The sequence below is a fragment of the Hyperoodon ampullatus genome (genome assembly GCF_949752795.1).
Source record: "Hyperoodon ampullatus genome assembly, chromosome: 17".
NCBI lineage: Eukaryota > Metazoa > Chordata > Mammalia > Artiodactyla > Ziphiidae > Hyperoodon > Hyperoodon ampullatus.
In genome coordinates this window covers 33788193-33806363 of record NC_136930.1, presented here as the reverse complement: position 1 = coordinate 33806363, position 18171 = coordinate 33788193, and the positions used below count along the sequence as shown (strand labels likewise).

Sequence of the window (18171 nt, the reverse complement as noted above, 5' to 3'; positions counted from 1 at the left end):
AGTCATTATTTCTGCAGTATTGTAATAGTGATGCATAATTCACTTAACTTTTGTTTAAAACATAAAATAAAAGAGCATAGCAAAAATAACCATAACTGTAATAATCTGTTGTCAGTTACATAATATAGAAACATATACATTATAACAGCAATAACCTAAAAAGTGAGGTGGAGGTGAAAGTGTAAAGTTTACAAATTCTATTGAAGTTAAGTTGTTATCAGTTTAAAATAGGGTGTTCTATTTTATGTAAACCTCATGGTAACCACAAGTGAAAATCTTGTAGAAATTACACAAAAGAACATGGTAAAGAAGTCAAAGCATACTGATACCAAAAGACATCAAACACACACACACAAAGACAACAGCATGAGAAACAAGGCACAGTAATCTACAAAACAACCAGAAAACAATAAACAAAATGACAATAGTAAGTCCTTACCTATCAATAACTACTTTAACAGTAAGTGAATTAAATTCTCCAATGAAAAGAGATAGAATGGATCACGCTGAGCCTAAACCCTGCCCCCCAAAACCCCAAGGCATTTTTGGCTGTGTGGATACTGAGACTAGCCTCCACTCCCACCTAAACCCCACCCCGCCTAAGCCACATGCTTACCTAAGCCCCACCCACCTTGGTGTTGTTATTTCATTTATATTTTAATTTTTCTAATATATTTTTCTATTTTTATTTTATTTTTTATTCTTTGTATTGTTCTGCTCCATTTTATTATTTTTTTCTTTTTTTGTTGCACTGCTTGTCTTACAGGATCTTGGTCCACAGGCCAGGTGTCAGGCCTGAGCTCCTGTGGTAGGACCACCAAGTCCAAACTGCTAAACTGAAAGAGAACCTCAGACCCCAGGGAATATTAATCTGAGTGAAGTCTCTCGGAGATTCTCATCTTGGCATCAAGATCTGGCTCTACGTAACTGCCTGCAAACTCCAGTGTGGAAACCCTCAGGGAAAGCAACCTGTACAACAGGAACATAACCCCACCCATCAAAAAAATGAGATGACAAAAGCTATGTTACAGATGAAGGAGCAAGGGAAAAACCTAGAAGACCAATGAAGAGGAAATAGACAACCTACCTGAAAAAGAATTCACAGTAATGACAGTAAAGATGATCTAAAATCTCAGAAATATAATGGAGGCACAGATCGAGAAAATACAAGAAATGTTGAACAAAGACATAGAAGAACTAAAAAACAAGCAAACAGTGATGAACAACACAATAACTGAAATGAAAAATACACTAGAAGGAATCAATAGCAGAATAATTGAGGGAAAAGAATGAATAAGTGGGCTTCCCTGGTGGCGCAGTGGTTGAGAGTCCACCTGCTGATGCAGGGGATGTGGGTTCATGCCCCAGTCCGGGAGGATCACACATGCCACGGAGCAGCTGGGCCTGTGAGCCATGTCCTCTGAGCCTGCATGTCTGGAGCCTGTGCTCCGCAACAGGAGAGGCCACAACAGTGAGAGGCCCACATACCACTAAAGAAAAAAAAAAAGAATGAATAAGTGAGCTGGAAGACAGAATGGTGGAAATAGCTGCTGAGAAGCAGAATAAAGAAAAAAGAATGAAGAGAATTGAGGACAGTCTCAGAGATTTCTGGGACAACATTAAATGCATCAATGTTCGAATTAGACGAATCCTTAAAGAAGAAGAGAAAGAGAAAGGATATGAGAAAATATTTGAAGAGATTATAATAAAAAAACTTCCCTAACATGGAAAGGAAATAGCCACCCAAGTGCAGGAAGTGCAGAGAGTCCCAAACAGTATAAACCTTAAGAGAAACATACCAAGACACATATTAATTAAACTAACAAAAATTAAATGCAAAGAAAAAATATTGAAAGCAGCAAGGGAAATGCAACAAATAACATACAAGGGAATTCGCAGATTTTTCAGGAGAAATGCTGCAGGCCAGAAGGGAGTGGCAGGATATATTTAAAGTTATGAAAGGGAAAAACGTACAACAAAGATTACTCTACCCAGTAAGGATTTATTCAGATTCGAAGGAGAAATCAAAAGTTTTACAAACAAGCAAAAGCTAAGAGAATTTAGCACCACAAAACCAGCTTTACAACAAATGCTAAAGGAACTTCTCCAGGCAGGAAAAACAAGAGAAGGAAAAGATATACAAAAACAAATCCAAAACAATTAAGAAATTGGTAATAGGAGCATACATATTGATAATTACCTTAAATGTAAATGGATAAAATGCTCCAACCAAAAGACACAGACTAGCTGAATGGATACAAAAACAAGACCTGTGCTGTCTACCAGAGACCCACTTTAGACCTAGGGACACATACACACTGAAAGTGAGGGGATGGAAAAAGATATTCCATGCAAATGGAAATCAAAAGAAGGCTGGAGTAGCAATACTCATGTCAGATAAAATAGATTTTAAAATAAAGACTGTTACAAGAGATAAGAAAGGACACTAGATAATGATCAAGGGATCAATCCAAGAAGAAGATATAAAAATTATAAACATTTATGAACCTAACACAGGAGTACCTCAATATATAAGGCAAAGGCTAATAGCCATAAAAGGGGAAATCAACAGTAACACAATAATAGTGGGGGATTTTAACACCCCACTTACACCAATGGACAGATCTTCCAGACAGAAAATAAGTAAGGAAACACAAAGCTTAAATGACACAATAGACCAGATAGATTTAATTGGTATTTATAGGACATTTCACCTGAAAGCAGCAGAATACACTTTCTTCTCAAGTGCACACTATTCTCCAGGATATATCACATATCAAGCCTTGGAAATTTTAAGGCAATTGAAATCATATCAAGCATCTTTTTTGACCACAATGCTATGAGATTAGAAATCAATTACAGGAAAAATAAACAACTACTAAAAAACACAAACACACAGAGGCTAAAGAGTGTGCTGCTAAATAACCAAGAGATCACTGAAGAAATAAAAGGGGAAAGTAAAATATAAACAGAAACAAATGACAATGAAAACACAATGACCCCAAAACTATGGAATTCAGCAAAAGCAGTTCTAAGAGGGAAGTTTATAGCAATACAGTCCTACCTCAAGAAACAAGAAAAATCTCAAATAAACAATCTAACCTTACACCTAAAGGCACTAGAGAAAGAAGAGCAAACAAAACTCAATGTTAGTAGACAGAAAGAAATCATAAAGATCAGAGCAGGAATAAATGAAATAAAAATGAAGAAAACAATAGCAAAGATAAATAAAACTAAAAGTTACTTCTTTGAGAAAGCAAAATTGATAAACCTATAGCCAGACTCAATAAGACAAAAAGGGAGAGGACTCAAATCAATAAAATTAGAAATGAAAAAGGAGAAATTACAACAGACACTGCAGAAATACAAAGAATCATAAGAGATTACTACAATCAACTCTATGCCAATAAAATGGACAACCTGGAAGAAATGGACAAATTCTTGGAAATGTACAACTTCCCAAGCCTGAACAAGGAAGAATTAGAAAATATAAACAAACCAATCACAAGTAATGAAGCTGAAACTGTAATTAAAAACTTTTCAACAAACAAAAGTCCAAGACCAGATGGCTACATAGGCAAATTCTATCAAACATTGAAAGAAGAACAATCAACTATCATTCTTAAAATCTTCCAAAATAATTGCAGAGGGAGGAGCATGCCCAAACTTGTTCTACAAGGCCACCATCACCCTGATACCAAAACCAGACAAAGAGATCACACACACAAAAAAATTACAGACCAATATCACTGATGAACATAAACACAAAAATCCTGAACAAAATACTAGCAAACAGAATCCAACAACATATTAAAAGGATCATACACCATGATCAAGTGGGATTTATCCCAGGAATGCAAGGATTCTTCAATGTATGCAAATCAGTGTGATACACCATATTAACAAATTAAAGAATGAAAACCATATGATCATCTTAATAGATGTAGAAAAAGCTTTTGAAAAAATTCAATACTCATTTATGAAAAAAACTCTCCAGAAAGTGGGCATAGAGGGAACCTACCTCAACATAATAAAGGCCATATATGACAAACCAACAGCCAACATTGTTCTCAATGGTGAAAAACTGAAATCATTTCCTCTAAGATCAGGAGTAAGACAAGGATGTCCACTCTCACCACTCTTACTCAACATAATTTTGGAAGTCCTAACATGGCAATCAGAGAAGAAAAAGAAATAAAAGTAATATGAATTGGAAAAGAAGAAATAAAACCATCACTGTTTGCAGATAACATGATACTCTACATAGAAAATCTTAAAGATGCCACGAGAAAACTACTAGAGCTAATCAATGAATTTGATAAAGTGCAGGATACAAAATTGATGCACAGAAATCTCTTGCATTCCCATACACTAACAATGAAAAATCAGAAACAGAAATTAAGGAAACACTCCCACTTACCATCACAACAAAAAGGATAAAATACCTAGGCATAAACGTACCTGAGGAGGCAAAAGACCTGTTGTCAGACAACTATGAAACACCATTGCAAGAAATTAAAAAGGACACAAACAGATGGAGAAATATATCATGTTCTTGGATTGGAAGGGTCAATATTGTGAAAGTAACTGTACTACACAAAGGAATGTACAGATTCAATGCAATCCCTATCAAATTGCCAATGGCATTCTTCACAGAATAGAACATAAAATTTTACAACCTGTATGGAAACACAAAAGACCCTGAATAACCAAACCAATCTTGAGAACAGAAAAACGGAGCTAGAGGAATCAACTCCCTGACTTCATACTATACTACAAAGCTACAGTAATCAAGACAGTATGGTGCTGGCACAAACATTCAAATATACATGAATTTAAATATAGATGAATTTCTACAGGATAGAAAGCCCAGAGATAAACCAACGCACCTATGGTCACCTAATCTGTGACAAAGGAGGCAAGAATATACAATGGAGAAAAGCAAGTCTCTTCAATAAGTGGGGGTGGGAAAACTGGACAGCTACATGTAAAATAATGAAGTTAGACCACTCCCTTACACCATACACAAAAATAAACTCAAAATGGATTAAAGAACTAAATATAAGACCAGACACTATAAAACTCTTAGAAGAAAACATAGGTAAACACTCTCTGACATAAACCACAGCAAGATCTTTTTTGACCCACCTCCTAGAGTAATGAAAATTAAAAAAATAAATAAATAAACAAATGGGACCTAACTGAACTTAAAAACGTTTGCACAGCAAAGACAATAAACAAGACAAAAAGACAACCCTCAGAATGGGAGAAAATATTTGTAAATGAAACAACAGACAAAGGATTAATCTCTAAAATATACAAACAGCTCAAGGAGCTCAATATAAAAAAAAAAACCCAATCAAAAAATGGGCAGAAGACCTAAATAGACATTTAGCCAAAGAAGACATACAGATGGTCAAGAGGCACGTGAAAAGATGCTTAACCTCACTAATTATTAGAGAACTGCCAATCAGTATTACAGTGAGGTATCACCTCTCACTGGTTAGAATGGCCATCATCAGTAAATCTACAAACAATAAATGTTGGAGATGGTGTGGAGAAAAGGGAACCCTCTTGCACTGTTGGTGGGAATGTAAATGGATACAGCTACTTTGGAGAACAGATGAATTGATAAAGAAGATGTGGTACATATATACAATGGCATATTACTCAGCCATAAAAAGGAATGAAATTGGGTCATTTGTAGAGATGTGAATGGACCTAGAGTCTGTCATAAAGGGTGAAGTAAGTCAGAAAGGGAAAAACAAATATTGTATATTAATGCATATATGTGGAATCTAGAAAAATGGTACAGATGAACTGGTTCGCAAGGCAGAAATAGAGACACAGATGTAGAGAACAAATGTATGGACACCAAGGGGGGAAAGGGGAGGGTGGGATGAATTAGGAGATTAGGATTGACAAATATACTCTACCATGTGTAAAACAGATAGCTAGTGGGACCCTGCTTTATAGCACAGGGAGCTCAGCTCTTTGCTCTATGATGACCTAGATGGGTGGGATGGGGTGGTGAGAGGCAGGTCCATGGGGGAGGGGATATGTGTATACATATAGCTGATTCACTTCATTGTACAGCAGAAACTAACACAATATTTTAAAGTGATTATAATCTGACAAAAAGAAAAGACATCAAATGGCTGAATGGATTTTAAAAAAAAGGTATGATAATATGCTGCCTACAGGAGTCTTATTTTAGCCTTAAAAACACATATAGACTGAGAGTTAAGGGATGGAAAGAGACATTTCAAGCAAATAATAACAACAACAAAAAGCAGATGTAGCTATACTTAGACAAAATTGACTTTAAATGAAAAATGGTGAATAAAGACAAAGGATGTCATTATATAATGATAAAAAGATCAATATATCAAGAAGATATAACAACTGTAAATATGTATGCACCCAACATTGGAGTACCTAAATATATAAAGGCAACTGACAGTGCTAAAAGGATAAATAGAGAGTAATACAATTCTAGTTGGGGGCTTTAATACCCTACCTTTATTTTAATTATTTATTTTATTTTATTGGGGTATAATTGCATTTTAATGTGTTAGTTTCTGCTGTACAATGAGGTGAATCAACTATATGTATACATACATGCCTTCTCTCTTGGACCTCCCTCCCACTCCCAGTCCCACCCATCTAGGTCACCACAGAGCAAAGAGCTGAGCTCCCTGTGCTATAGAGCTGGTTCCCACTAGCTATCTATTTTACAAATGGTAGTGTATATATGTCAATCCAAATCTCCCAATTCATCCCACCCTCCCCTTCCCCCACACCATGCCCACACAGCCGTTCTCTATGTCTGTGTCTCTATTTCTGCCCTGCAAATAGGTTCAACTGTATCATTTTTTCTAGATTCCACATATATGCGTTTATATACAGTGTTTGTCTTTCTCTTTCTGACTTGTTTCACTCTGTATGACAGACTCTAGTTCCATCCACATCTCTACAAATGACCCAATTTTGTTCCTTCTTTATGGCTGAGTAATATTCCATTGTATATATGTACCACATCTTCTTTATCCATTCATCTGTCAATAGACATTTCATGCAGACAGAGAACAGTAAGAAAACAACAGATTCGAACAACATTAAAGACTAAATGATCCTAATATTCATATATAGAACATTCTATCTCTCATAGCAGATTATATATTCTTCTCAGGTGTACAACAAAATTCTAGAATGGACCATATGTTAGGCCACGCATCAAGTCTTAGCAATTAAAGAAGATTAAAATCATACCAAGTATCTTCTGTGACCAAAATGGCATGAAAGTAGGAATCAATAAGAAGAAAACTGAAAAATTCATGAAAACAAGGAAATTAAACAACACTGTCTTAAACAACAAATGGATCAAAGAAGAAGTTAAAGAGGAAATAAAATTTTTGAGACAAACAAAAGTGAAAATGCAACACACCAGAACTTGTGGGATGCAGCAAAAGTAGTTCTAAGAGGGAGGTTCATAGCATTAAACACCTACTTAAGAAGTAAGAAAGATCCCAAATAAACAACCTAACTCTACAGCTTTAAAAACAAGAAAAAGAAGATCAGAGCACAAAGTTAACAGAAGAAAGAAAATAATAAAGATTAGAATAGAAATAAATGAAATAGAGAACAGAAAAACAATTGGAAAATTATCCAAACTAAGAGTTGGTTCTTTGAAAAGATAAGAAAAATTGACAAACGCTTAGCTAGACTAACCAAGGAAAAAAGAGAAAGGACACAAATGAACAAAATTATAATTGAAAAAGCAGACTTTATAACTGATACCACAGAATTCAAAGGATCATAACAGCCAACTATATGCTAACAAACTGGGCAACCTAGAATAAATGGAAAAATTCTTAGAAACATATCATTTACCAAGACTGAATTAGGAAGAAATATAAAATCTGAATAGACTATTTACTAGCAAAGGGATTGAATCAGTAATCAAAAACCTCCAAAGGGGTTCCCTGGTGGCGCAGTGGTTGAGAGTCCGCCTGCTGATGCAGGGGACGTGGGTTTGTGCCCTGGTCTGGGAGGATCCCACATGCCGCAGAGCAGCTGGGCCCATGAGCCATGGCCACTCAGCCTGCGCATCCGGAGCCTGCGTGTCCAGAGCCTGTGCTCCACAATGGGAGAGGCCACAGCAGTGAGAGGCCCGCGTACCACAAAAAAAAAAAAAAAAAAAAAAAAAAAAAACTCCCAACAAACAAAAGTCCAAGACCAGATGGCTTCACTCGTGAATTTTACCAAACATTTAAAGAAAAATTAACACCAATGCTTCTCAAATTTTTCCAGAAATAGAAGAGGAGAGAGTACTCCCAAATTCGTTTTATGAGGCCAGCATTATCATGAAACTAAAACCAGAAAAGGACACTAGTAGAAATGAGAGCTACAGGTCAATACCCCTGATAAATATAGATGTAAAAATTTCAATAAAATACTAGCAAACCAAATTCATCAGCACATTAAAAGGATCATGATCAAGTGGGATTTATCCCTGGGATGCAAGGATGGTTCAACATATGCAAATAAATCAGTGTGATACATCACCTTAACAGAAAGAAAAAAATCATATAATCATCTCAATAGATACAGAAAAACCATTTGATAAAATTTAACGTAAATTCATAATAAAAGCCCTTAACAAAAAGTCATAAAAGGGACATATCTCAACATAATAAAAGTCATATATGACAAGCCCACAGCTTCCTCAACATCATACTAATGGTGAAAAGGTGAAACCTTTTCCTCTAAGGATCAGGAATAAGACAAGAGTGTCTATTCTCACCACTCCTGTTCGAAATAGTACTAGAAATCTTACCTAGAGAAATCAGGCAAGAAAGATAAATAAAAGTAAATGAAGAAGTAAAACCATCTCTATTTGCAGATAGCTTGGTTTTATATACAAAAATCTTAAAGATGCAACAAAAAATCCTGTCAGATCTAATCAAGGAATTCAGTACAGTTTCAAGATATGAAATTAACATACAAAAATCAGTAGCATTTCTATATGCTAATAGTGAATTTTCTGAAAAATAATAAAGGAGTCAATCCTATTTACAATAGCATAAAAAATAAAATACTTAAGAATAAATTTAACTAAGCAAGTAAAATTTCTCTACTCTGAAGACTGAAAGACATTGATGAAAGAAATCAAAGAAAATACAAAAATACAAATAAGTAGAAGGGTATTCTGTATTCATGAATTAGAAGAATTAATATTGTTAAAACGTCAATACTACCAAAAGCCATCTATAGATTGAATAAAATCCCTATCCAGATTCCACTGGCATATTTTACAGAAGTAGATAAAACACTCCTAAAAGTTATATGAACCACAAAAAACCCTGAATAGCCAAAGAAATGCTGAAAAAGAAGAAAAGAGCAGGCGGGATCACACTTCCTGATTTCAAGTTATACTATAAAGCTAAAGCCATCAAACAGTATGCTACTAGCATAATAACATACAAAAGACTGATGGAATAGAATTGAGAGCCCAGAAATAAGACCAAGCATATACAATCCACTAATATTTAATAGGGAAGAATACTCAGTGGAGAAAAGAAAGAATTTTTAATAAATGATTCTGGGATAATTGGATGTTCACATGTAAAAGAATGAAATTGGACCCATATCTTACACCACTCACAAAATTAACTCAAAATGGACTAAGGTCTTAAATGGAAGACCTGAAACCATGAAACTCCTAGAAGAAAACATAATAATAAAGCTCCCTGACATGATTTTTGGTAATGATTTTTGGATATGTCACCTAAAGCACAAACAAATAAATAAAAAGTAAACAAGTGGGATTACATCAAACTAAGAAGCTTCTGCACAGTAAACAACAACAACAACAAGGAAGAAATACAGTGAAAAGACAAACTTTGGAATGGGAACTAAATATTTGAAAACCATATATCTGATAGGGGTTAACATTCAAAATACATAAAGAACTCATATAACTTAATAGCAAAAAAAAAAAAAAAAAATGGGCAAAGGACCTGAATAGACATTTCTCCAAAGAAGATATATGAAAGGTCAACATTTACATGAAAAGATGATCAACATCACTACTCATTAAGGAAAGCAAATTAAAACCACACTGAGATATCACTCATGTCTATTAGAATGACCATCATAAAAAAGACAAGAGATAACATGATGGCAAGAATGTGGAAAAAGGGAATGTTTGTGCATTGTTGGTAGATTGTAAATTGGTGTATCCACTATAGAAAGCAGTATGGATTTCTCAGGTTCCTCAAAAAATTAAATACTGAACTACCATATGATCTAGCAATTCCATTTCTGAAGTATATTCAAAGGTAATGAAAACACTACATTGAAAAAATATCTGCACCCCTATGTTCATACCAGCATTATTTATAGAGGCCAAGACATGGAAACAACCTAAGTGTTCATCGATGGGTGAATGGATAAAGAACTTGTGATATATATATACATATATAATGGAATATTATTCAGCCATAAAAAACAAGGAAATCCTACCATTTGTGACCACAAGGATGAGCCTTGAAGATATTATGCTAAGAGAAATAAGACAGAGAAAGACAAATACTGTACTGTATGATTTAATTTATATGTGGAATCTAAAAAAATAAAAACAAAAATGCCAAACTCATAGAAAAAGAGATCAGATTTTTGGTTACCAGAGGTAGAGAGTGGGAGGAGGGGAATAGGATGAAGATGGTCAAAAGGTACAAACTTCTTCCAGTTATAAGATAAATAAGTATTAATGATGTAATGTTACAACTTGATGACTATAGTTAACACTGCTGTATGGCATGTAGGAAAGTTAAGAGAGTAAATCTTAAGAAGATAAACATTTTTCCCTTGTTTTTTTCATCCTTTCCTTTTTATTGTATCTGTATGAGAAGATGGATGTTAACGAACGTCTTGTGGTAATTATTTCACCTTATATGTAAATAAAGCCACCATGCTGTGTGCTTTAAACTTAAATAGTGATGTATGCCAATTATTTCTCAAAACTGGAAAACAAGTGAGGATTATGCACAATAATTCCTTCAAATAGATAAGAAATAAATAGAAAGTTATAGAAATCCAGACTGCCTGAAATAGTATAAGCCTGTTAATAACAAAGCTACATAGCTCTAGCTATGCTGTTCTCTTATGGGTGGACTTTATGCAAGTTATTTAACTTCTCTGAAATTCACTTTTACTATTTCCACTGCCTTAAATTCTCTATCCCTAGGTTATCCTCTAGTTGGCTCTTTCTTATTTTTCTAACTTCAACTCAAATATCACATCCTTAAAGTGACCTTCTCAGATTACTCACTTTAAGTATCCAACCCTCCATCTTCATCACATTGTCCTACATTTTCTTCACAGTACCTTACACTATCTGAAATTACTTCATTTCATGAATTTGTTTACTTGGGGTTTGTCTGTCTCTCCAGAGACCAGGGACCTTATCTGTTTTTATCACTGCTATATTCTCACTGTCAGAATAATACCTTGCATAAAGTGGGTATTCAATAAATGTTAGTTGAATAAACAAGTGGCTGAATGAATGCCCATTTAAATCCTAGCTCTTCTGTGAAGACAAACGTATGTAACGCATATAGATGTGAATTGAATCTTTAAAAGTACTCTGCATTTAGAAACTCTAGCAATAGTGATCTCTTTGCTGTTTCCCTAATAACAAATCAGGCACACTTTTCAGTTCTACTTTCTTTAATCTAAGGCAAAAAACTTAAAACAAGTTGTATGAGTGTGACATCCTTAATTATATCCTTTTAAATATGGATATCCTGTGATCTGATGGTATACTTAAGACTTCATGAATATTAAAGGAACTGTTGTTGTTTTGTTTAAGCATTGAACACTGGTTTCTGCAGAGTTCAAGCAAAACATGAGATACAATCTCAATATATCCCATAAATACTCAGAGAGGCTGAAGTGGAAAAAAGGAATGTCTGAAGAAACTTGTAGAAATTTCGAAGGTTAATTTTCCCCACATAAATGGTATTGGGCTTGGTTTACAGTGCAGGAAAGATTTATCATAGATACGTAGTGGTGAGAAAAGACAGTATAGCTTCCACTGTAAGTACATTCCCTTTTAATGTGGAGATCAAACCTAGTGCTAACAACTGAGGAGAAAAGACAGCCATCAGTAAAATATAATATGCACTTAGCTTCTGTTTGGCAATTGGATAGTTTTTCCTCTAAAAATCTAATTCAGCACAGTACAGAACAAGTTGTAGAAAAAAACTCAACTTGCACTGCTTCTCCTTTCATTAAGACAGATCGTGCTGAGCCCCACACAGCTGGAGCCCCATGTTGAAGACCATCACATTGTACTTTCAGCAAACCTCTCAGCCACTGTTCTCATAATGAAACGCTTTCATAGGAATGAAGGGAGAAAAAAGTCTACGAAAGAAGGAGACATGACAATACTTTGATTTTAAGTTGGAAAAAAAGCCATGACCTGAGTTTGAGCTACCCGTTTAAAAAGAATGACATACATTTATGACACCAGAAGAAAGACAGCTTTGCCAAGGACTTCCAAACCATTTTTAAAAGAGGTATTTGTATTCTTTAAATGAATCCAAACTTATTTAACAACTGAATCCTTATGTTTGAACAAGTTTTGGTTTTTAAATAGGGTCCTGCATTTCCAAGACTTCCACCATTGGAAAACTAATTTGTATGGCCACTATTTTTATTATCAAGCATTTTAATCTCAATTCACACATCAATTAATGAAATTAGAAAGGAGGAAAGTTGACTTGCAGCAAACTCTTAGTTTATGTTATTTGTCCCCATAAGTGGTCAATTTAAATTTAGTGAAAATTGATGTGGTGGCAGAGGGACTGGAACTCTCCAAAGTTGTTTCCTCTAGACATGGTTCTTCTTTGTACAGAATCTCCTTTTCAGAGACCTTACCCATCCTTAGGACTTGAGGTTTCACCTCTGGGAGATGGCTCTCAAGATCTCAATCTGTTGTCCTGGCTTCTTAAATACTAATCTAACTGGGTATTTCTACTTAGATGTCCTATTATATCTTGAAATTTAATAAACCAGTTCACCTCCTCACCTCACCTCACCAATTATCTCTCACTGTCTCTCCCTTGTCTGTTAGTGGTATAATTGTCTCAGACACTTGGGCTCAAATCCTCAGACTCCTATTTGAAATGACCCTGTCTTTTACCCATCATACCCATTCAACGGTCCTGTTAATTTCACCTCAAGTCTTTCAAATCTACCATTTTTCTTTTTAGTCACTTAGTCCAGGCCCATCTTTTACTATACTTGATCCCAGTGGGCTCAGGTATACAGCCTGCCCTTTAAGGTCACTGTTATAGCTGGCTTTGGTGGCTCTGACTTTGAATCTTCTTGTTTGAATCCATTTCATATTCTTGTTGTCCAATTTTCTATCTAAAGGATCTTTTTTTATTGTTACTTATCTGTTGAAAATAATAAATGCCCCCTGTTGTCTCCAAGATCAAGTCCAAATTCCTTAGTCTGTTATTTAAGGCCATCCATAATTCAGCCCCATCCTTTCATATAATCTTATTTGTCACTATGTCCCTAAATGGAAGACTCTAACCAGGTTGGTCTACTTAACCTTTGCTCATGCCATCACCTTACCTGAATGCCCTCTCCAACTGCTCTTTGTTTACTAAAAATTTATTTTCCCATAGCAAATACTTATTAGTTTGTTAGCTGACTGACATTTTTTTCTGATTTTAATGACAATACAATTTCCTTCAGTGAATGATCTCATCTCATTTTAATACTTGACTGTTAACCAAGGTTTTCTCTCCTTCCTTATCTAAGAGACCAGCATGCAACCATAACAAGACAAACCAGACTCTCCCTCCTGAAAAGTGGAATCTTGAGCAGAATGTCCATAGACTGGAAATTGTTGAAACTCATTTATTCTAGTGGAGACAACCTGAGAGACTGGTGAGTATTTCTTGCTTACCTTCATCTCTAGACTTATCTTGTCTACTGACTTCCTAAGTCTAGATCTCTAGACTGTCTGTTGATTCTGTGAACAATCCCATTTCCTTCTAGAGATTTCTTTTTTATTAAAGAGGTAATTTCTGTTACTTGCACTCAAAATTCCTAATTGTCATCATTTTTAAAGGCCCCTTAAGCCCTTCCTGACACAAGAGGTCCTTCCCAGTTTGCAGTGATCATTCCTTCAGGTTAGCAACTGTAGATTTTAGTATATGCTCTATTCCTTTGGCATGTCTCAGTCAGTCACTAAGTATTTACTGAGCATTAACAACGGGCTTGGTTTTGTGCAACTGCATACTTTTAAAAATCTGTTAACTCATTTTTTGAAGATAGAATATTTTTACAGGTAGACTCTGGTTTCTTCAAAGTCAGAAACTCTCTCTCTCAAGCATAAAGGTTCCTTCCTTCATGCTTGGCATGCACAGAAAACACATATTCTTACTGAGTAACAAAAGCAGTCTCTTCCATTAAAGCTGCTTAAGAGGAATATAACTATAATATCAGGACTACTCGGTACTAATTGAATTAGTCAATAAAAATACAATAACTGGAAACATAAAATATAGTTCTGAAGAACTCTTCATCATATCTTAACTTGCTTGCTAACTTGGTAGTTTTCATGCTAAAAATCATCAGTTAAGATGCTAATTTCTAGAAGTTGAGTTTACAATATCATCTTTTAGTGTACCACACAGCCATTTCCCTGAATCATTTTGAAACATTCCCAAGACATCAACCAGGTCATTCCCAAGGGCTGCCATTTGCATCATTCAAGCACACTGCTACCTTACATGATTGATAACCTAAAAGTCAGACAATGCAGTAGATTTATTTAACTTTAAACCCTATATACTATTTTAACTATAATTAGGGATTGGAATGGGGGAATGAGAATTAACATTATATTTGCTTTAACAAAAATCCCAAATAACTATCAAGCAGTATAATGGAGATCCTGGTTGCTATTCTATCCAGGCAGACATGAATATTGGGGCAATAAGGAATAATGAGTCATAATCTACTGAAAACTAAGAGGAAGAAGAAAGAAAAGGAAGCACTCACCTTCTTTTCCAGTCTATCAATTAATTTCTGGAGTCTGTTTATCTGGGTCATCCACTGGTTATCTTCTTCTAATAAGCCTTGAGGGGAAAACCATGAGGGCAATATATTAAACTCTAGACAGAGAAGGAATGCTTTGGTGTCTCAGAGCTTTTCTTTTACCCTGAAGGAAGAATACAATGTCACTGGCTAATCACCACATTTAAACAAATATATATATATATATATATATATATATATATATATATATATATATATATATATATATATTCACATGAGTTCTTTCTAAGTTATTGATTTCCATAGATCCATGTATCCCAGTGGGTTCATTTTTACATCTATTTTTTTATGTTGTTGCCTATACTGGCCTTTGATATTCAAATGAACATGTCCTGCTGAGCCATTTTTACCACCACATAATGTAGCTGATTTTTCTTTTAGAAAAAGGAAAGCACCAAGAAACAATTCTAAACTTACTTCTGGGGCAGTGGCAGGAGCCAGGGAAATCATAGCCATGAACACAGCAAGGGATAAATTATTAATCAAAAAGAAGTATAAGAGCAAGGTAGCTGGTATCTCCTTCCTTAGGGACTAACCTGAGTGGACACTATGGTCATGGCATAGCAGTTAAGAGTACAAACTCTGGAGACTGCTGATTTTTGTCAAATTACTTAACATCTCTGGTCTCACTTTTCTTATTTTTAAATGGGCATAATAATATCACAAGCTTCACTGTGAGGATTGTGTATATATACACATATGCATACATACATATGTGTAGATATATATATATATACACACACACAAACATACAGGTACTATGTATGTAGTATTTTTAATATGTGTATGTATACATACACATCTCTATCTAACAGCAGGTTAAACATTATGTAAGTTCTGCTGCTATTATTGTTACTGTTATATATGTTATTATGCAAAGGCAAGAAGGAGTAAGTTGTGGTGTGAGCCCCTGCACAAACATCCTGGGATCCTTGTGTATCCTTATGGCAGCTTGCTCAAAATATTTTCACAGACATTTGCTGAAGTAATACTTTTTAATATTTCCTGATAGGAGAATGTGATTGAATTTAAGACTATAAAGCCTTGTTTTAGCTTTGGATATTAGGAAGATAAGATCTAAATTTTAAGGGGGTAGTACTTTACATTAGAATTCACTTCTCCACCTGCCGTCTTCAGTGAAGCTCCTCTCAGACCCCACCAAATAAATTATGATGCAAAAAGAAGCAGTAGCATTGCCACAAAGAAGTGGCTGCTAAAAATGAGTGCTTTTACAATAAAATATTATAAATATGTAAACAAAGTTTATGTTTATATTTTAATTTGCAAAGTAGTTAACATCTTTCCATTCTAGGTTGCTCCTAAAATAATTTAAGGCAGCTATCACAACAAAGTCCCATAGAAGGATATTTTGGGCTTAATACTGTTTTCTAAATGACTAAAATGGAAAGAACAATCTATGGTTTAATTTTTTACATTATCTTTATTGGATTATAATTGCTTTTAAATGGTGTGTTAGTTTCTGCTGTATAACAGAGTGAATCAGCTATACATAAACATATATCTCTTGTTTAATTTTTTATATTCCACATACAAATGATAATATTCAGTATTTGTCTTTCTCTTTCTGACTTATTTCACTCCAGGTCCATCCATGTTGTTGCAAATGGCAATATTTCATTCTTTTTTATGGCTGAGTCATATTCCATTGTATACATACATATGTGCGTGTGTATGGATATATATATATATATATACACATGCACATATGTATATATATATATATATATATATAATCACATTTTCTTTATCCATTCATCTGTTGATGGACACTTAGTTTGCTTCCATATCTTGGCTATTGTAAATAATGCTTCTATGAATATTGAATGTACCTTTTTGAAGTAGTGTTTTCATTTTCTTCAGACATAATCCCAGAAGTGAAATTGTTGGATCATTTGGTAGTTTTATTTTTAGTTTTTTGAAGAAACTCCATACTGTTTTCCCTAGTGGCTGCACCAATTTACATTTCCCTTAATGGTGCCCTAGAGTTCCCTCTTCTCCACATCCTTGCCAACATTTGTTATTTGTAGTTTTTTTTGACAATAGCCATTCTGAAAGGTGTGAGGTGATATCTCATTACAGTTTTGATTTACATTTCCCTGATGATTAGTGATGTTGAACATCTTTTTACGTGTATGCCGTCTTTGGAAAAATGTCTATTCAGGGCTTTTGCCTATTTTTCAATCTGGTTATTTGGTTTTTTTTTTCTTTGTTTTGTTTTGGGTTTTTTTGTGGTTTTTTTGATGTTGAGTTTTATGAGTTCTTTGTATATTTTGCACACTTAACCTGTTATCAGATACATCATTTGCAAATATTTTCTCCCAGTCAGTAGATGGACTTTTGATTTTGTTGATAACTTTCATCACAGTGCAAAAGATTTTTAGTTTGATGTAGTCCCATTTGTTTATACTTGCTTTTGTTTCCCTTACCTGAGGAGAGATAATTATTAAGACTAATGTCAAAGAGTACACAGCCGGTGTTTTCCTCCAGAAGTCTCATGGTTTCAGGTCTTCCATTTAAGTTTTTAATCCACTTTAAATTTATTTTTGTGCATGGTGTGAGAGAATAGTCCAGTTTAATACTTTTGCATGTAACTGTTCAGTTTTCCCAGCACCATTTATTGAAGAAGCTGTATTTTCCCCACTGTATACTCTTGCATATTTTGTCGTAGGCAATATTATTTGCCCATAAAAGTGTGGGTTCATTTCTGGGCTCTCTATTCCGTTCCATTAATCTATGTGTGTGGGTTTGTGCCAGTACCATACTGTTTTGATTACTGTAGATTTGTAGCATACTTTGAAATCAGGGAGTGTGTTACCTCTGGCTTTGTTCTTCTTTCTCAAGATGGTTTGGCTATTTGGAGTCTTTTGTGTTTCCTTGCCCTTTTAGAATTATTTGCTCTAGCTCTGTGAAAAATGTCACTGATATTTTGATAGGGGTTTCACTGAGTCTGTAGATTACCTTGGGTAATATGGTCATCTTAACAATATTAATTCTTTGAATCCACAA

General features: G+C 34.6%; 1 protein-coding gene across 1 annotated transcript in view; it reads right to left on the bottom strand.

The window, feature by feature from the left end:
* Positions 1 to 18171, bottom strand: part of NECAB1 (N-terminal EF-hand calcium binding protein 1) — a gene marked incomplete at both ends in the record, with an annotated part of 251412 nt that overhangs the window by 37258 nt on the left and 195983 nt on the right. Inside the window, one exon of the mRNA XM_079722340.1 lies at positions 15088 to 15164. Coding sequence (XP_079578466.1) covers positions 15088 to 15164 — 77 coding nt within the window. The remainder of the gene's footprint in view (positions 1 to 15087; positions 15165 to 18171) is intronic.